A 20,837-nucleotide genomic window follows, 5' to 3' on the forward strand; every position below is an offset into this window, starting at 1 on the left:
ATGTATTACCTTTAACCTGTCATGCTTGATTATAATCCTTTCTTTACCATTTGCTTCCACTAATGCAGAAAGCTGCAGAGAAACTCAAAGCAGAAGAGCGGAAAAAAATGGCCGAGATGCAGGCAGAGTTAGACAAACAGAAGCAGTTAGCTGAAGCTCACGCGAAGGCTATTGCCAAAGCTGAGAAAGAGGCTCAAGAGCTGAAGCTCAAAATGCAGGAAGAAGTAAGCAAGAGAGAAATTGCTGCTGTAGATGCAGAGAAGCAAAAGACCAACATCCAGCTGGAGCTGCAGGAGCTCAAAAATCTCTCAGAGCAGCAAATCAAGGACAAAAGTCAACAGGTAGATGAAGCACTTCACAGCCGGACTAAGATCGAAGAGGAAATCCGCCTCATCAGGATCCAACTCGAGATAACACAAAAACAAAAGTATACCGCCGAATCTGAGCTCCAGCAGCTTCGCGATAGAGCAGCTGAAGCAGAAAAACTCAGAAAGCTTGCCCAAGATGAGGCTGAGAAGCTCCGCAAACAAGTAAGTGAAGAGACGCAGAAAAAGCGCCAGGCTGAGGAGGAACTCAAGCGCAAATCTGAGGCAGAGAAGGAAGCTGCTAAACAAAAGCAAAAAGCTCTGGAGGACCTTGAAAACCTCAGGATGCAGGCCGAGGAGGCTGAAAGACAAGTGAAGCAAGCAGAGATTGAAAAGGAAAAACAAATCAAGGTCGCTCATGAGGCTGCACAGCAAAGTGCTGCAGCTGAACTCCAGAGCAAGCACATGTCATTTGCGGAAAAGACCTCAAAGTTGGAGGAATCACTCAAGCAGGAGCATGGTGCTGTCCTTCAGCTGCAACAGGAAGCAGAACGCCTCAAGAAACAACAGGAAGACGCAGAAAATTCCAGAGAAGAGGCTGAAAAAGAGCTCGAGAAATGGAGGCAGAAGGCTAATGAGGCTCTTCGTCTGAGGTTGCAGGCCGAAGAAGAAGCTCACAAAAAGACCCTCGCTCAAGAGGAAGCTGAGAAACAAAAGGAGGAGGCAGAGCGTGAGGCTAAAAAGAGAGCCAAAGCCGAGGAGTCAGCCCTGAAGCAGAAAGAAATGGCTGAAGAAGAGCTTGAGAGGCAGAGGAAGATAGCCGACAGCACAGCCCAGCAGAAACTCACTGCTGAGCAGGAGCTCATTCGACTCAGGGCGGACTTTGACAACGCAGAACAGCAGAGATCCCTCCTTGAAGATGAACTTTACCGCCTGAAGAATGAAGTCGCTGCAGCTCAGCAACAAAGGAAGCAGCTAGAAGATGAGCTGGCCAAAGTTAGGAGTGAAATGGATATCCTCATTCAGCTGAAGACTAAGGCAGAAAAGGAGTCCATGTCTAATACAGAGAAGAGCAAGCAACTACTTGAGGCAGAAGCTGCCAAGATGAAGGACCTTGCTGAGGAGGCAAGCAGGCTTAGAGCCATTTCAGAGGAGGCTAAGCATCAGAGGCAGATTGCTGAGGAAGAGGCAGCTCGTCAGAGGGCAGAAGCTGAGAGAATTCTCAAAGAGAAGCTGGCTGCGATCAGTGAGGCCACTCGCTTAAAAACAGAGGCCGAAATTGCCCTGAAAGAGAAGGAGGCAGAAAATGAGAGACTCCGGAGGCAAGCTGAGGATGAGGCTTACCAGAGGAAAGCTCTTGAAGACCAGGCCAACCAGCACAAGCAAGAGATTGCGGAAAAGATTGTGCAACTCAAAAAATCCTCTGAGGCAGAAATGGAAAGACAGAAAGCCATAGTGGATGACACACTCAAACAGAGGCGAATTGTCGAAGAAGAAATCCGGATTCTTAAACTCAACTTTGAAAAGGCCTCATCTGGAAAACTGGATCTGGAGCTGGAACTGAACAAGCTGAAAAACATTGCAGACGAAACCCACCAAAGCAAGATCAGAGCCGAAGAGGAAGCAGAGAAACTAAGGAAGCTTGCCCTTGAGGAGGAGAAGAGGAGGAGGGAAGCAGAGGAAAAGGTGAAGAAGATTGCTGCTGCAGAGGAAGAGGCCGCCAGGCAGCGTAAGGCAGCCCTAGAAGAGCTTGAACGGCTGAGGAAGAAAGCAGAAGAAGCCAGAAAGCAGAAAGATGAGGCTGACAAAGAAGCTGAAAAACAGATTGTTGTGGCCCAACAGGCAGCCCACAAATGCAGTGCAGCAGAGCAACAGGTTCAAAGCGTCCTTGCCCAACAGATAGAAGACAGCATCACGCAGAAGAAGCTCAAGGAAGAGTATGAGAAAGCCAAGAAGCTGGCCAAAGAGGCCGAAGCTGCTAAGGAGAAAGCAGAAAGAGAGGCAGCTCTCCTTCGTCAGCAAGCAGAGGAGGCAGAACGGCAGAAAGCAGCCGCTGAGGAAGAAGCCGCAAACCAAGCCAAGGCTCAGGAAGATGCCGAGCGACTGAGGAAGGAAGCTGAATTTGAAGCTGCCAAACGAGCCCAAGCTGAGGCTGCAGCGCTCATGCAGAAGCAGCAAGCTGACGCTGAAATGGCAAAGCACAAAAAGCTGGCCGAGCAAACGTTAAAACAGAAGTTCCAAGTGGAGCAAGAGCTCACAAAGGTTAAGCTGAGGCTTGATGAAACTGATAAGCAAAAATCTGTCCTAGATGAAGAACTCCAGCGCCTCAAAGACGAGGTCGACGATGCCGTCAAACAAAGGGGCCAGGTGGAGGAGGAGCTGTTCAAAGTCAAGGTCCAGATGGAGGAACTGCTCAAACTGAAAAATAAAATTGAGGAGGAAAATCAGCGTCTGATTAAGAAGGACAAAGACAGCACACAAAAACTGCTTGCTGAAGAGGCTGAGAACATGAGAAAGCTTGCAGAGGACGCTGCTAGGCTTAGTGTGGAAGCGCAAGAGGCTGCACGCTTGAGACAAATTGCAGAAGATGACCTTAATCAGCAACGGGCACTTGCGGAAAAGATGCTCAAAGAGAAAATGCAAGCAATTCAAGAAGCATCTCGACTCAAGGCTGAAGCAGAAATGCTCCAGAAGCAGAAGGACTTGGCTCAGGAGCAGGCTCAGAAGCTGCTGGAGGATAAACAGTTAATGCAGCAGCGCCTGGAGGAGGAATCCGAGGAATATCACAAGTCACTGGAAGTAGAGCGAAAAAGGCAATTGGAGATCATGGCTGAAGCTGAAAGACTCAGACTTCAGGTTTCTCAGCTCAGTGAAGCCCAGGCCAGAGCTGAAGAAGAGGCTAAAAAATTCAAGAAACAAGCCGATACAGCTGCTGCCCGTCTTCACGAGACTGAAATTGCTACCCAAGAAAAAATGACTGTAGTGGAAAGACTGGAATTTGAGAGACTAAATACCAGCAAAGAGTCCGATGATTTACGCAAAGCTATTGCAGACCTAGAGAACGAGAAGGCTAGACTGAAAAAGGAGGCTGAAGAACGTCAAAATAAGTCTAAAGAGGTATTGTGTCAAAAATGGCATAACAGAGCAGCTTATGTCATTGTTAACTCTATCAAAAAGCTAACTCACTTCATTCTTAAAGTTTCCTCTGTTCCTTCCTTACACTAATCATATCACCATATTTTTTACTGAATATGATTTAATTTTTTTCACAGTGCACTGTGCTCATGCAGAAAACAACCTGAATGTGCAGCCGTATCATACAATGTTGACATGCTTCATTTTTTCTTTCAGTTTCAAAACTCATTTATCCCTTAGCTTGTGACAAAATTAAAAACAAACATTATTATAAATACAGTTCGAAAACCAGATGAACTGTTCAGCAATTTGAGCAACAGAGGGAAATAGAGAAGATCTACACTAACTCGAGGGACAGTATAGCCATCATTGTGAATACTGTGTTGCCACTGTCCAAAGAGTACATCTGCCATAGAGCTGACTTAATATATGGAGCCCTGTATGTCCAGTCATAATAATAGTTTTTCAAGCCCCCCTCCCAAAAGAAAACCTCACAATAATAATGATATTGCAATATCTATAGAAATTCCCTATAGTTAGCAAGATTGGTCGCTTTGTCATTATTACCACCAAAAGCCCAGTATCCTAATAATTGTATTATCTATTTAAAAAGCTACCATAATAACTTGATAACAAACTGATTGCTTAATAATCCACATTAAGTTTGTTAAACATATTTCCCATATACCGTGTTACTTTTTTAACAGCAGTCTCCAAGAACAAACCGATCTGTTGTTTTGGAATTATAGTTTTGTCAGGTATATTTTATGAGTTTACATTGTTTACTCCAATTAGTAGGAGTATTTTTTGTAATATTTTTAAAGCCCCCTCACCTATGGTCATGAAACCTGGGTAATCACCAAGGGAGTAAGGTTGCGAATACAAGGGGGCGAAATGAGTTTTCTTCGTAGGGCGACTGCGCTGACGAGGATCTCTGGAATACTCTGCTTAGCCTGCTGCCACTGTGACCCAACTTAGAAGCACTGTGTCAGTTGACTGGCAGTGGAATATCTAATACTGACTTTGATAAGTACAAGTAGCATCACAAAGCTTTGAGGAAAATAAAAGAGCATTGCCAGCATTTGGATAGATTCTAGAGGTCAGTTGTTATACACAGATTTCAATGTTATATGTACTAATGCAATTCTGTGCTTCATTTGTGTGAAATTATATTTATATTATAACAAAAGCGCGAGCAAAAAAATAATCAGACCAAATAATTTTATTTCACAAGCGCAATTAAATTCCTCACGCTTAAATTCAACAACCTGTCAAGTAGAACTCAGTCGCGTGCATAAAGAAGCCGTCTTGCATGCGAGAGCTTTGCACAAATCAGAAAGTCACATTGTACAACAAGTCAAGTAATGTAACAAAAATAATGCTGTGTGAGTCCAGGTTTACACTTATTTTTCTCCCTGGAAACAGCATGCCAATTCAAAGAGGGGCAGCTACAGGAGATTCAACAACCCTAACCCTATCAACACAATTTAAAAACTGGTATATAAGTTGAAGTCCACACTTTCAACACAAGTTGAAATGGAGACACAGTGTGGCTGTATCTTGTTGCTATTAGTTGCTTAAATTGGTCATGTGTTTTGGACATGTTGGCACATCCGTCGACCACAGAGGGTTAATTATCAACAGTTACTGTTTGCAATGCAGTAGTGGAAACACCGACAACTGTCACTGTATTACTTTAATGTTGAAGAAATATTTTAAACCAGAGGGTTCTAAGGAAGGTTCTGAAGCCTCTGCACTGTTGTCTGTAAAACTGTAGAAGCATGTGCAAAGCAGACACTCTTACACGCACGATGGTACCTTTTGTGGGTGCAGCTACTAAGTTCTACGTCTGTGGGTTGCTGAATTTAAATGCGAGGAATTTACCTGCAATGAAATTATTTGCTCGGATCATTTTTATGCTCGCGCATTTGTTATGACATAAATATGTCAGACTAATCCTTAGAATGGCTCTCTCAACCTCCAAAATGTCAAAAACAAATTCTAACAGAAGAATTCAACATTTTTTCAAAAACATGTTGAATCTCCTGTAGCTACCTCTCTTTGCTCTGAAATGGCATGCTGTTTCCAAGGGGAAAAAAGTGTAAACCTGCACATATTAGTACAGTAGCAGTATATGCGGCTATAGCCAAAAGCTATAGTTTCGAACTTTGGGGTGCTAATTGTCTTCCCAGCTGCTTCACACTTGGCTGCAAAGTACCTTAGCGCAAGGTCAATACAGCCAACAAAACCACATCATTTACAAAAAGCAGATATGAAATCCGGAGACCACCAAGTTCTTTTTTGAAACTTGAATCAAAATCTCAAAGGCTGTTGCTCAGGTCAATGTATTACTTTTTAATTCCCCCCAACAGGTTCAGCCTCTATGGCCCCCTAGACACCCATGCAGATTTTCTATTAAAAATCTTTCCATTAAAACAATTGGTATGATATCAATAATAATTAAATATGATTAACATTTTTCAGTTCAGTTTTAGTGTTCTTTAAATGAGATGAATGAGATAAAAAAAAAAAAATTAGATCAGAGCTAACACATCGTTTCTGTAAAAACAAAAGCATCTCTTAGGGACCCCAAACTTTTGAACAACAGTGGGAGTTCTAGTGGATACACATGACCAGGGGTAACAGGTTAAAACAAAATGTGTATCAGACATTAGATTCAGGTTTAGCTATGCTAATATGAAGTGACAACCGTTTTTACATAATCTTATTAAAATGGTAACTAAAAATAGATAGAAGAAGACGACTGGCTAAAAAATGATAACATAATCATGAAAAAACAGGAACGCACACATGTTCACATTATAATTTCATTTAGTATTTTGCGCCATTAGCATAAGCAGAGTGCATTGTATAAATTTGTTGCAATTATTAAACAGAATAAAATAAAAATAAAAAACGTAGTTCGGTGCCACAGCTATGAACATATTGTAACTTATCTTTTTATGTTTTTTTTTTCCATCAGATGGCTGATGCACAGCAGAAAAAAATTGAGCATGAGAAGACAATCCTCCAGCAGACATTCATGACAGAAAAGGAGATGCTATTAAAGAAAGAGAAACTCATTGAAGATGAGAAAAAGAGGCTTGAGAGCCAGTTTGAAGAGGAAGTGAAAAAGGCCAAGGCTCTCAAAGATGAACAGGAACGCCAGAAACAGCAGATGGAGCAGGAGAAAAAGACACTCCAGGCTACCATGGATGCAGCCCTTAGTAAACAGAAAGAGGCTGAGGAAGAAATGCTTAGAAAGCAAAAAGAAATGCAAGAACTCGAGAGGCAGAGACTAGAGCAGGAAAGGATTCTGGCAGAAGAGAACCAGAAACTGCGTGAGAAGCTACAGCAGCTTGAGGATGCTCAAAAAGATCAGCACACTAGGGAAACTGTCCGTCACAAAGATGTTATCCATCTAACAACGATTGAGACAACAAAGACAGTTTACAATGGTCAGAATGTTGGTGATGTGGTAGATGGTATAGACAAAAAGCCAGATCTGTTGGCTTTTGATGGCATCCGTGACAAAGTACCTGCAAGCAGACTTCATGAGCTTGGTGTCTTACCAAAGAAGGAGTTTGATAAACTGAAAAATGGTGAAACCACTGTTGAAGAGTTAGGCAAGACTGACAGTCTAAGAAACATTCTCAAAGGAAAGAATGCCATTGGTGGTGTTTTGACACCCTCCAATCAAAAAATGTCAATCTATCAAGCATCAAAAGAGAAGAAAATTACTCCCGGCACAGCCATGATCCTTCTTGAAGCACAAGCAGCCACAGGTTACATGTTAGAACCAATTAAGAACCAGAAACTTTCTGTTAATGCAGCTGTCAAGGAAGGACTGATTGGCCCAGAACTGCACAACAAAATGCTTTTAGCTGAGAGGGCTGTTGTTGGCTACAAGGACCCATACACTGGTGGAAAGATCTCAGTCTTTGAAGCCATGAAAAAGGGGCTAATAGAACACGATCATGCAATCAGAGTCCTTGAGGCTCAGCTTGCTACTGGTGGCATCATTGATCCAATCAACAGTCACCGTGTGCCCACTGAAACAGCCTATAAACAAGGACACTATGATGCAGAAATGAATAAGATCATGGAGAACCCATCAGATGACACAAAGGGATATTTTGACCCCAGCACTCAGGAACCTTTGACATATTCTGAGTTAATGGCAAGATGCACTACTGACCCTGAGACCAGTCTGTTACTCCTGCCAATCACAGACAAAGCTGCACAGTGCTCTAGTATATATACAGAGGAAGAGACCAAAGATGTATTCGGCAAAACAACTGTGTCTGTACCATTTGGTAGATTCAAGGGAAAGACTGTCACGATCTGGGAGATAATCAACTCAGAATACTTTACAGAAGACCAGAAGAAGGACCTCCTCCGTCAGTACAAGACAGGCAAAATCACAATTGAAAAGATCATTAAGATTGTTATCACTGTTGCTGAGGAAAAAGAGAAGAAAAATGAAATTACCTTTGATGGTCTGAGAGCACCCGTGCCTGCTACTGACCTTCTGGAATCCAAAATCATTGATAAAGATCTGTACAACAAATTGCATAATGGCAACATGACTGTCAGTGAGGTGTCTCAAATGGAGCCTGTCCACAAAGCATTGAAGGGCACGAACTGTATTGCGGGTGTAGTCATTGACTCCTCTAAGGAGACAATGTCCTTCTATCAAGCCATGAAGAAGGACATGATGAGGCCCGGGCCTGCCTTGAACTTGCTTGAAGCCCAAGCAGGTACAGGCTACTTGGTCGACCCAGTTCACAATCAGAAGTATACTGTTGATGAAGCTGTCAAAGCAGGTGTTGTTGGTCCTGAGCTGCATGAAAAGCTTCTGTCTGCAGAAAGAGCTGTTACAGGCTACAGAGATCCATACACTGGAAAAGCTGTATCTCTATTCCAAGCAATGAAAAAAGATCTCATACCTAAAGAACAAGGACTCCGCTTACTCGATGCCCAAATGACAACTGGTGGCATCATAGATCCAGTAAAGAGCCATCGCATTCCTCATGATGTGGCTTGCAAGAGAAACTACTTTGATGATGAAATGAAGCAGGCTCTGAGTAATCCAAATGATGAAACTAAATGCTTCTTTGACCCCAACACAAAAGAAAATCTCACATACTCTCAGCTCTTTGACAGATGTGTCACTGACAAGAAAACTGGTCTGCGGGTCCTCCCTCTCTCTGATGAAGCAATCAATGCTAAGGAACAACCAGCATACACCGAAGCCCAGACCAAAGAGGCTATGACTCAGGCTACTGTAGAAGTTAACTCTGGACCATTTAAGGGCAGGAAAATGACCCTGTGGGAAATTATCTACTCTGAATACCTCACTGAGGAAGAGAGACTTGACCTGCTCAGACAGTTTAGGTCAGGAAAAATTACAATTGAAAAGATAATTAAGATTATCATCACAATTGTAGATGAGAAAGAAGCCAAGAAACAAGAACAGTCCAGCTTCAAGGGACTCAGAGCTCCTGTTCCAGCAGACTCCCTGTATGAGTCTAAAATCATTGACAAACCAACCTTTGACCTGCTTCAACAAGGCAAAACTACACCCAAGAAAGTCAGTGAAAATCCCAATGTCAGTAAATACCTCCAGGGCTCTAGTAGCATTGCTGGACTCTACCTGGAACCAACAAAAGAGAAACTCAGCATTTATCAAGCTATGAAGAAAAAGCTTCTCCGCCATAACACTGGCCTTTCACTTCTCGAGGCTCAGGCTGCAAGTGGGTTCATTGTAGATCCTGTAAGAAACCAATGCCTGTCAGTAGATGAAGCAGTAAAGTCAGGAGTTGTTGGTCCAGAGTTACATGAAAAACTCCTCTCTGCAGAAAAAGCTGTCACTGGTTACAAAGATCCATTCACAGGCCACAAAATCTCCCTCTTTGAAGCAATGCAGAAAGATCTAATCTTAAAGGAACATGCGATGCCCCTATTGGAGGCCCAGATTGTGAGTGGAGGAATTATTGACCCTGTAAAAAGCCATCGTGTCCCCACTGATGTTGCATATCAGAAGAACATTTTGAGCAGAGATATTGCCAAGACCCTCTCTGAACCATGTGATGAAAACAAAGTTTTCTCTGACCCAGAAACTGATGACACTATAACCTACAGACAACTTAAAGACAAATGCCAAAAAGATAAAGACACCGGCCTGTACATGCTCTCACTCTCCAAGCCGCAGTCTCCAACTGTTGTAGAGAAGACATACCTCTACACAGAGGAGCAAACACAGAGTGAGCTGTCCAGTACCCAGCTTGACATTCCTATTGAGGGGCTTGCTGATAAACCCATGAATCTCTGGGATATCATGAACTCAAATTTGCTTCCAGAGCAAGAGAGGCAGAAGCTCCTAGATGAATATCGCTCTGGTAAAATCACTAAAGAGCGGATGATCATCATCATTATTGAGATCATGGAGCAAAGAGAGATCATCAGAAATGATAGTCCACTGTCATATATGACTATAAGGAGAAGGATAACTATTGAGGAGCTCTACAATGCTCGCATCATTGATTTGGAAACATACAACCTTCTTAAACAGGGCAAGAGAGACATCCGTAACATAATGGAGTTGACAAGTGTAAAGCAGTATCTTTATGGGACAGGCTGTGTCGCAGGCGTCACAACAGACTCGACCTCCAAGCTAAGCATATACCAAGCAATGAAGAGAGGTTTTATTAAACCAGAAATAGGCCTCACCCTCCTAGAAGCCCAAGCTGCTACAGGATTCATTGTTGATCCACTGAAGAACGAAACGCTCACTGTTGATGAAGCTGTCCGTAAGGGTGTTGTTGGCCCTGAGATCCATGATAAACTTCTTTCAGCTGAAAGAGCTGTCACAGGATACAAAGATCCCTACAGTGGAAAAATCATAGCACTTTTCCAGGCCATGAAAAAGGATCTCGTTCCAGAGGATTATGCTCTCAAAATGTTGGAGGCACAAACTGCCACTGGTGGTATTATTGATCCTGAATTCCAGTTCCACCTGCCAACAGATGTCGCTATGCAAAGAGGCTATATCAACAAGGAAACCAATGAGAAACTGAATGATGATGTGAAAGGATTCATTGATCCTGTCACTGATGAGAAACTGTCTTATGCACAGCTACTCAAACGATGCAAGTTGGATGGTGGATTGCGCCTGCTTTCATTGGGAGACCAGCGGCTGACATTCAAGGGTCTGAGAAAACAAATCACAATTGAGGAGTTGATTCGCTCACAAATCATTGATCAGCAGACCGTCACTGACCTGAATGAAGGTCTTGTTTCAGTAGAGGAGATTAGTAATAGGCTATCAAGGTACCTGCAGGGCACAGGCTGTATTGCTGGTGTATTTTTGGAGTCCACAAAGGAACGGCTGTCAATTTACCAGGCTATGAAGAAGAACATGATTAGGCCAGGCACTGCATTTGAACTCCTTGAGTCCCAGGCAGCCACAGGATATGTTATCGATCCAATCAAAAACCTCAAACTGACTGTTAATGAAGCAGTAAAGATGGGAATAGTAGGCCCAGAATTCAAAGACAAGCTTCTCTCTGCTGAGCGTGCAGTAACAGGATATAGAGATCCTTATACAGGCAAGACAATCTCTTTGTTCCAGGCTATGAAGAAAGGGCTTATCCTAAAAGATCATGGTATCCGTCTACTCGAAGCTCAGATTGCCACTGGCGGAATAATTGACCCGGAGGAAAGTCACCGTCTGCCAGTTGAGGTGGCTTACAATCGTGGCTTCTTCGATGAGGAAATGAATGAGATACTGACAGATCCATCTGATGATACCAAAGGCTTTTTTGATCCCAACACTGAGGAAAACCTAACCTACCTCCAGCTGATGGAGAGGTGTATCACTGATCCTGACACCGGCCTGGTGCTTCTGCTACTCAAAGAGAAGAAACGGGAAAGAAAGACCTCTTCCAAATCCTCAGTACGTAAACGCAGAGTTGTCATTGTAGATCCAGAGACTGGCAAAGAAATGACTGTGTATGAGGCCTACCGCAAGGGGCTCATTGACCACCAAACCTACCTGGAGCTTGCTGAGCAGGAGTGTGAATGGGAAGAAATCACAATGACTTCTTCTGATGGCACTGTAAAATCCGTCATTATTGACAGGAAGTCAGGAAGACAGTATGATGTTGATGACGCTATTGCACGTGGCTTTATTGACCAGAAGGCTCTTGAAACATACCGAGCTGGAAACCTGTCCATCACAGAGTTTGCTGACTTGCTTTCTGGAAACATGGGAGGCTTCCGTTCACGATCATCCTCATTTGGTTCTACCACTGGTTCCACTTACTCCTCTTCAATGAGCCCCCTACCATCAATTAAACCACCTGCAGTCATATGGAATGACCCAACAGAGGAGACTGGCCCTGTAGCAGGAATATTAGACATAGACACATTGGAAAAAGTGTCTGTCACTGAGGCAATCCACAGAAATCTGGTAGATAACATCACTGGTCAAAGACTGTTGGAGGCCCAGGCATGTACAGGTGGAATAATTGACCCCACAAGTGGAGAGAGATACTCAATTGCAGAGGCCACAGAAAAAGGTCTTGTGGACAAAATCATGGTTGATCGTCTGAACCTGGCTCAAAAAGCATTCAATGGATTTGAAGACCCCAGAACTAAAGTAAAGATGTCTGCCTCCCAGGCGTTGAAAAAGGGCTGGCTGTATTATGAGGCTGGTCAGCGTTTCCTTGAGGTCCAATATCTAACTGGTGGACTCATTGAGCCTGATGTTGAGGGCAGGGTGTCAATAGATGAATCCATTAGGAAGGGTACGATCGATGCTCGCACTGCCCAGAAACTGAGGGATGTCGGTGCCTATTCTAAATATCTGACCTGCCCAAAAACCAAACTGAAAATCTCCTTCAAAGATGCCATGGACAAAAGTATGGTTGAGGAAGGCTCCGGCTTAAGGCTTCTGGAAGCCTCTTCCCAGTCTAGCAAAGGCCTCTACAGTCCCTACAATGCTAGTGGCTCTGGATCGGCTTATGGCTCCCGGAGTGGCTCAAGAACCGGATCCCGATCAGGCTCCAGGAGAGGCAGTATTGATGCTGGCTCTGGCTTTAGCATGAACTTCTCATCTTCCTCCTTTACATCTTCTTCTGGCTACAGCCGCAGATTCTAGATTTTATAGATTGACTAGAAACCAGCAGTACTAATGCACTTTACAGTTGCATTTCTAACAGGAAATAAATAGTTAAAGTAACAGAAAATATAATTTATTTGTTCTTCCCTGCATGTGGCCAAAACAAGAATTGTCTAGGTTATTACTTTTTCACATAACATCAGTCTAAACATGCGCTCTAGATGTAGAAACATAACCAGGCATTGCAAAATATATAAAATATTCATATCTTCTGGTACAGATGACAAAGTGAGTTTATATTTTTCAAAGCAAAGCATGCCTTTTCTGCTGTTTGAGTTTATAGTTTTTATATAACACAATTCAAAAGATGTATACTTTATACTTTCTGAAACTAATATATACTTCCTGTATATCAAACAGAAATATTTCTTGAATATTTCATGTTTCCTTAGAAATTTTGTTTATTTTTTATCTTTTTCAACAGTACTGGTAAAGAGATACCAAATGTTAACATAATTCTAATGTTTTTAACTAAAATATTTGGATGCATTTAAAATTCCTGAATGTTTGTAAAGAGTATGCACAGAGTATGTGTTAATTTTTTAATGTTACAAATTGTCTGGGTTACTGCATTATGCACCCAGTAACTTGCAGCACAGAATACATCTGCGACACTACAAAGAGACACTATAGGAATGCAACAAGTTCCACAATTAAATCCATGTACACTGTTCTGAAATCAGTTTTAGATCTGTCATTACCTTGCTTTTACACCCATTTATATTCAGTATGTGTTTTCATCTTTTGAGTTAACTGCACCATTGTTTTACACACTGCTCATAACCATCATCACTCAAGTGCTCCCACTAAATCCCAAGATGATGTCAGACTCGATCCCGATCCCCTCCACAGACCTGCTCCTGTTATTTTGATTCTTGTAAGTTGAATTTATTATTTCTATTTGTTTTTCTTTCGTTGCCCATTTTCTTCTGTTTGTTTTGATCACAACTAACAGCCAGTCCCAAACACTGCCTTTGGTGTCATTTCAACTTTCTCTGTTTATTCTCATTATTGTTGTTTTTCACCATCTTCCTTGTTTTTTCACAGCTGCCTCAGTCACTCAGAATCCAACATCTGGTCACATGTACTCAACTGGCTGGAGAATACGATCTTCTAACCTTGGATGGATCTGTGAGTCCATGCCAGCCTCATGCTGTAACACAGGTACAGAGCATAATTGCATCATTGTTTTTCAAAGATTAAGCTTTGTTTCATCAAGATTTGTTTTGCAGTATTCATTTCATTGCTTTCTTTTTAATTTCTCGCTGCATTGTTTGGTTTATTTTGATTACATCGTTTTTTTCCTTTTGCTTCTAGATACCATTGAGTATGTCCTTTCTTCCATTGTACATCACTGTTGAAGGAAGCTGAGGCTGAGTCAACATCATCTTGGGAAGCCTTTCTAGGAACACTTCATTTATTACCATTTGCCATGTATTTATTACTTGAATGCTAATACTGATATTTATGTTATATCCTGGCATTTTTAGAGAAAAGCCACTCAGAATAAAAACATTTATGTGTACATTTCAATCGAGACAATACATCAAGACTTTTTTTTGCTATTCCTGACTACATATCCAGTTCAACTGAAGTACCTATGAAAGTAATTTAGAGAACTGAGATATTGATTCAGCACCACATTGCATGAATTTATGTTTTTTCAAATTAATTCCTTTCTTTTGCTTTTTTTTTGCTGCAAATTTCCTTTTTTGCAGATTCAAAGACAGCACAAAGAATAATTGTGCTTAGTTATTTTCTCAAATGACCTATTTCTGTTATGCATCTTTAAAGTTTTACTGCTGTAAATCTTTTTGTTTTCATGATGGTTTTGATATTATGAATGTCTTGCATGTTTTACTAACTTTTTAAAGGATATTGGGGGGGAAAATGTTGGTGTAAAATAAAAGCAACTTCAGTAAGTGTTAAGTGTGCCAATTTAAGTTTCAGCAATATATAAAACGACAAACTAACTGGTTGGATTTTGTTATGGGGCAGATGTTGCTTCAGCGACATGGCGAAAAAACCTCTTGTATGTGAACTTAACACTATGTTGTAAATAAACATGCTCTGAAGAAGCATTCTTGTCATTTGTATATCAGTACCCAGTTTTTTAAGAGTACTTTTTCACTGCTTCTGCCTCAGTTTACATTAATATAAATACTACGTTAATATTTGATTAAATAAGTATGTATTCTATATAGAACAATTGCTTTAATACGCCTGTAGATGTGATATAATACTATTACCTATGTGATATGATACTATTACCTGAAAGAAGTACCTTATCACTGATAGGAGAGAAGAAAATAAATAAATAACAGTCAACCACATGAGGGCAGTGTTAGACAGACCTACTTTCTGCAAGGAAGCAGCTCAGTCAGGTGAAAGCGCCACAGGTCCAACTCCTGCTCTGCCCTAAACCCACTGTTTATTCTGTTTATCAGATAAGTGAGTTTCTGTCATTAGGCATTTCATGACAAATTACAGTCAATTTTCTATACAATTTCTATTTTTCTAGCTTTTCATAAATCAGAGTGAAAAGACCCCGGGTATGAATTCAGGGTATGCATGTTTGTTTACACCCAAAGTCCTTCACACTACATGCATACAGATGTTTGCTCTGTGTGCCAACATTAGCCAGTGGGTTTGATGGAAGAGCCTGCCAACAGAAGCTCCGGGGCATTCACCACCCTGAATTCTTCACTTAGCTCCCTTGACTACTCTGAATTGACCCCTTCTCTCCCAACTCTCCCTGCGTTTGATGAGCGGGAGGTAAGCACACAGAGAGAAATAAAACCCACTGTATACAGAATGCTATAAAATAATGAATTGCTCCATTAACAGTCTCAGCTAAAGCAGAGAGACTGGAACAGGGATCATTTTGTATATTTTACCCACTGGTTTCTTGCAGGATAAAGGCTGCTACTTGTTTGGATCACCAGGAGCTACTTCACAGGATCAGAGCTATGGGTATGCTACTGTAAACGAATTTAAAAGCAAAAGGAATGAATGAAATACTCTGGACCACAACAGATAACAATCTAGGCACATTAAAAGAAAAAAGAATGACTGCCAGATTGACAGCGGCCACCAACAGCCTGTGACAACAGTCATTTGTAGCAGCTTTGTGGACCAGTGCATTTCCATTTGTCACAGACACAAAGACAGGGTCTTGAATTGTGTAGTAAGCACAAAGTGTAAAGCATCTGATTGGAACATAGTTAAACAAGAAAACCAAAGTTCCAGCCCAGCAGACAGAGAGAGCACATGCCTTCCTAATGATCTATTTTGGAAAGTTTTTAAACCAAGAAATCCTGATACTATGTCTGTGTAGCTGTAATTTCATTATAATAACAGTAACACATAAGTAGCAATAAAATGATGAGCCACAAACAGCAGTGTATTGTGTCATTATCAGGATATAGCAAAATGAATACTGTTATTAGCATGAAAAAGTATAACCAACCAAGACAGGCCATCAGTTCACACACACCAGTAAAAGTAGTCATAAAACTGCAAAAAAAAGAAAAAAAAAAGATCTGGCAGGTCTGTATATGAATATTTAAATATTACCAATGAATAACTGTATTTACTTATGAATATTAATGATGTTAGCTGTTTGAGTGCCGTGTTTGCAATCATTTAGTTCATTTAGTACAATCCTTATGTGCATGATTCTAAATTACAGTGGTAATAGTATTTGACTAAAATGTGATCAATGCAACGTTTTCTCCTGTTCTTCTCTGATTCAGCAGGGAAATAGAGGACATGAGCCAATGGCAGTGTGAATTCAGGGGTCAAATCAGAGCACTGAGACTGTGGCTCAAGAGCATGGAGATGAGGCTACCTCCTCTGGACCCCAGGGTCAGTTTGCCTTACTGTGTGTGTGTGTGTCTGCTTGCATGCTGTTGCCTGCATTCTAAAGTTCATCGTATGACACGGGCTGGTGAAAAAATGCACCTCTGCGTATGTTTATACTGTGTTAATATCCCAGTGAGTTGAACACTGTGATGCTCATTAGATGCCACTGGTATCTCACAGATAGTGAAGCAAGTAGGTTCACTTCTGGGAGCTCTGTGCTGAGCACCAAAAGTGTGTAACTGCACAATAGCAGTTAAATGTAATGTATAGTGACTATTTGCAGGTCTGAAGGACACCTTGTATGTAACTTTGAGACATCAGTGACAAAAGAGCAGTATTTGATTTCCAGGGAAGAAGAAAAAAAGAGGTGTTTGGCACTTTTATAAAGGGGAAAAAATAGTATATTTAATTAATTGATGTTGTTATTAAAATCTGTAGCATCTTTGAGCTTCCTGCCAAGCAAGTCTACATAATTAAAATCCATCTGTCGTGCCTCTGCTTCCTTTTCTCTCTCCCTGACTCCCTGTTTATGCCAGCTACAGTACTTTTACAAAAATATGTTTTGGATTCCATTTTTAATCACACATGAAAACAATTCAGCAATGCTACTTTATTATCAGGTCACAAGATTAGAATAAAAAAAAATCTACTCGCATTCTACTTTTATTTATTAGTTCAGTGCAGTTTGAGCTGCACTAATCTCTCCCTGCTAAATGATTGCTATGACAATGCTAATGTTTAGCAATTATGCTTACGAAGGGTATTGTAATTTTGTTAGCATATTATCATGCACATGAACAAGAAATACAAGGTGAGGACTTTTATTTCATTGCTCAAGAAGAGAAACCCGTGGAAGTAAAATAAATTAATCTTTTGTCCTGCCTCCTTCTCGGCACCCCCAACCAATCACGGCAGACGGCTGCCCCTCCCTGAGCCTGGTTCTGCAGGAGGTTTCCTCCTGTTAAAACTGTTAAAAGGGGTTTTTCCTCCTCACTGTCGCCAAGTGCTTGCTCTTAGAGGGTCATTTGATTGTTGGGGTTTTCTCTGTTTTATTCTATGGTTTTTACTTTACAATATAAAGCACCTTGTGCTATATAAATATAATTGTATTAGATTAATAAATAAAATAAAAAAATTATAATAATTAATAAATTGAAGTTGTAGAGGCCGGCAACTACGTGAGTAGGCAGAAAATGAGAGATTCAGTTCTGTCCATACTTACACAAGCAATCAACTCCCCCCAAGGTCAGAGAGACACTCCCATGCATGAACATCATTTTTATTGTTTATCACTATCAATTGTGTTGTCACTCAATGTTGTGCCCTTTTCCCTCATTATTGTCTATCACTCTCATGTAATGTCACTCTGTCTTTATGTCTTCTACTTCAGCTGCTCAATTTCCTAATGGAGATTAGGCTCCGTTTTAACAATAGTATACTGGATCCTGTAAACGATGTGGAGACTAAGAGAGCAAAGAAATCAAAGGGAAGCTAAACCAATGACTCATGCAAGTCACTATACTGAGACCTTTGAGTGTACTGAAAGAGAGGAGCAGGAGTGTGGAAGTTTGTCAAAATACTCAGAGGGCCACTGAGGTGGTCCTCGTCCCCTCCTGCAGAGAGACTTCTTTAGACCACAGGAGGACAGAGGGGCTGGGGAATCAGACCCTATTGTGCCTGGCCTGGACAACCAGGCTAGAGAAGTGCTTGGCACTGGAGGCCCTCTGCACACATGAGCGAACACATTGAAAAGACATCAGACTCAGATGGGAGGAAGAGGCAAGGGGGCAGGAAAAAAAAGAAAAGAAAGGAAAGCAGGATTTTTACGGTAAAAGCATTCAGATCTAACTAAGTGGGCATTTACTGAACACAATTAGATTTAGTCATACAACCAAATTTTTTACAAATATTTATAAATGCAACTTGTCGCAACCGAACCCAGTTACAGTTAGCCAGTTACAACCAGGCTTACTAACTGGGTTACTGGTGATTGAGAAAATTGCAAGATAATAATCAAAAAACCAAACAAGTATTAGAAAAATGCAGGTCATAGTGGAATGCCATTTTGCTCTTCAAATGTTGGACTCTCTCTTGCTTTTATCGATAAATGTTAATGCTATTAAAATGTAAGGGTTTCCTTTCAGTCGAGCTGCCCAAGTTTGTCATGTTTCCATCAACTGTTACTTTTTAGTCAAATTAGTTCAGTTTTATACAACTATAAGAGACCATGTATGGCTAAACTCTAAATGTGAATCTAAATTTGCTAATTTACTATTTCTGCTCGTCTCACAGCATTTTGTGCTTTATTATCACTTAAATAATTAATTCAGCTTTGAATAAAGGAACATTTTCATTTTGGTTACCCTATTGTCCAGTAAATGAAAGCTATCCCTGCTCATAACATTAACATATTACGACTCTGTGGGGTACAAGGAAGGCACGGTAATATTCCATGTGATTATTCCTAGTGAGGGGTGACTGCACCTTTTCAATCATCTGTGAATCGGTTGCACACAAGGATTAAGAGGTGTTTGATTTGATTGATTTAGTCTGGGCATGGGTTTCACAGTCCTGACTGAATTTTCAAGGCATTGATTAACTGAAAAGGAACAGAATAAACCTGTACGTATATCTTTTGTTTTTTAAAACAGAAGCTCTTTTTAGTTATTCATTCTTCAGACATTTTACATTTTGTGTCTGAAAGCGACTACCGTTTCCTTGGGGACCAACGTTAAAGATACGGCGCCACATCTTATCGCATAGCTGGAAGCTTTTCGTTAGCTTCATAGCATAAGTGCCTAAGTCATTTTTTGGTCAAATTGAGATTTTTGCCTAACTTTACTCCCCTACCACTGCTGCATCATCCTGTCCGTCTGCCTATGTCATCACAAAAAAATGACTTAGGCACTTATGATATGAAGCTAACGTTTTGGTGAGCTTCAGCCTTTTTTATTTTTCATACTTCCAATGGCTGAGACATAGCTTGCATTATTTATATTAATGTAGAGCATGAATTTTATACATATCTGGATTTAAAATGATTAAAAATAAACAAATAGCATTTGAAATACAAAAACACAAACATTACTTTAGGAAATATTACAGATCAGAAAAAGGAAAAAACATATAAAGACATCCCGTGTACGCTTCACAATCTGCAGAGCAGACATCAAGAGTTACTGGCCGTCCATGACAAAGTACAACAAACAAAAAATGACAAGGAAAAGAAAGTTTGAGAAGGAAAATATGAGGAACTGGAAGAAAAGCATGAGGAAAAGCAATAAAAATTAGAAAAACTGGAGAAAAAGTGTAAAAACCTTGAGGTGCAGCATGAAGAGCTTTTCCAAGAGATGACAAAGCTCACAGCACAGAACAAAGATCTGCAGGAAGTGTGCCTGAAAAAGAAGAAAAAGCACTTCAAGTTTTTCCAGAAGAAAGACTCTGTTGCTTCTACAATTCAGCTGGACAAGAGTTGCCCAACAGGGGCAAATCATACAATAAATGACGCAAATAAATTCACGGTGCTTCAGCGTCTTATTCAATCTCAGTGTTGTTTAGAAAACCCAAAGACACAAGAAAGAAGCATCATTCAGATTAGCCGCATATTAACTTAAAATCTGATGCAGCCGTCCAACACAATCTCAGTCTCCATGTCTTCTCTAGGGAAAATAATTATTTAATCTTCAAAAGGAAACATAGTGAAGCTTTAGTCTGAACCCCAGCGAGAGAAATAAATAAAGGAGTGAAATAAAGGAGTGTCTTTTATCTGTACCATTCCTTTATCATACTGCATCCGACCACAGACCTTTGTCATGGTAATGCTGTTAGTCTGCTGCACTGCTGGTTCCAGTCTGGCCTGAGGGACTTGTTAGTTAGCAGCATGAATAAGGACATCCCTTGGCATCCCCTCCGCCACAATACAGACCCTTCTCCAAAGCAGAGGAGAGAGTTACACACCTGCTCCTTAACACAAAACAAGCAATGAAGCATCTTACTCTGTTTTCCCATGAACTCTCAATTACGCCTTAAGCTTTAAATTGGACACTGTAAATTATGAATGTGATAAAAATCTAAATGGAATTTGTGCATCTGTTTCTTGCAGTCCAGAGAAACCTGAACATAGTTGGTAGTAGTATTTTGGCAGTCGTAACAAGTTATTTGCTAACATTGCAATAATGCTGATGCCATGATCAGGCTGTGTGCAGGCAGGATGAGGACCCAAACGCAAACTCACAGAAAAAAACAGGACTGAACTCAAAATACAGCTTTATTTCTGACAAAAGATAACGGCGATACAAAATAATATGAAACTGAACTGGGAAGTACTAAGGAACTGACTTACAAGGAAA

At 40.9% G+C, this 20,837-nt stretch overlaps 2 protein-coding genes across 10 annotated transcripts in view; both read left to right on the plus strand.

Annotated features, from left to right (window-relative positions):
* plecb (plectin b) overlaps positions 1 to 14,712 on the plus strand; it is a 128,467-nt gene extending 113,755 nt beyond the window's left edge. For all 9 annotated transcript variants that reach the window (XM_005743216.1, XM_005743212.2, XM_005743214.2 and 6 more), the window contains 4 exons: positions 69 to 3,422; positions 6,424 to 13,501; positions 13,672 to 13,788; positions 13,942 to 14,712. In XM_005743216.1, coding sequence (XP_005743273.1) covers positions 69 to 3,422; positions 6,424 to 12,603 — 9,534 coding nt within the window. In that variant the 3' untranslated portion in view covers positions 12,604 to 13,501; positions 13,672 to 13,788; positions 13,942 to 14,712. The remainder of the gene's footprint in view (positions 1 to 68; positions 3,423 to 6,423; positions 13,502 to 13,671; positions 13,789 to 13,941) is intronic.
* A 572-nt stretch (positions 14,713 to 15,284) lies between these two features.
* macf1b (microtubule actin crosslinking factor 1b) overlaps positions 15,285 to 20,837 on the plus strand; it is a 30,583-nt gene continuing 25,030 nt past the window's right edge. The window contains exons 1-3 of the mRNA XM_005743211.1: positions 15,285 to 15,399; positions 15,539 to 15,597; positions 16,380 to 16,491. Coding sequence (XP_005743268.1) covers positions 16,396 to 16,491 — 96 coding nt within the window. The 5' untranslated portion in view covers positions 15,285 to 15,399; positions 15,539 to 15,597; positions 16,380 to 16,395. The remainder of the gene's footprint in view (positions 15,400 to 15,538; positions 15,598 to 16,379; positions 16,492 to 20,837) is intronic.

Source organism: Pundamilia nyererei, unplaced genomic scaffold, assembly GCF_000239375.1.
Source record: "Pundamilia nyererei isolate P.nyererei 1_Seehausen unplaced genomic scaffold, PunNye1.0 scaffold00129, whole genome shotgun sequence".
In the NCBI taxonomy this organism is placed as follows: Eukaryota; Metazoa; Chordata; class Actinopteri; order Cichliformes; family Cichlidae; genus Pundamilia; species Pundamilia nyererei.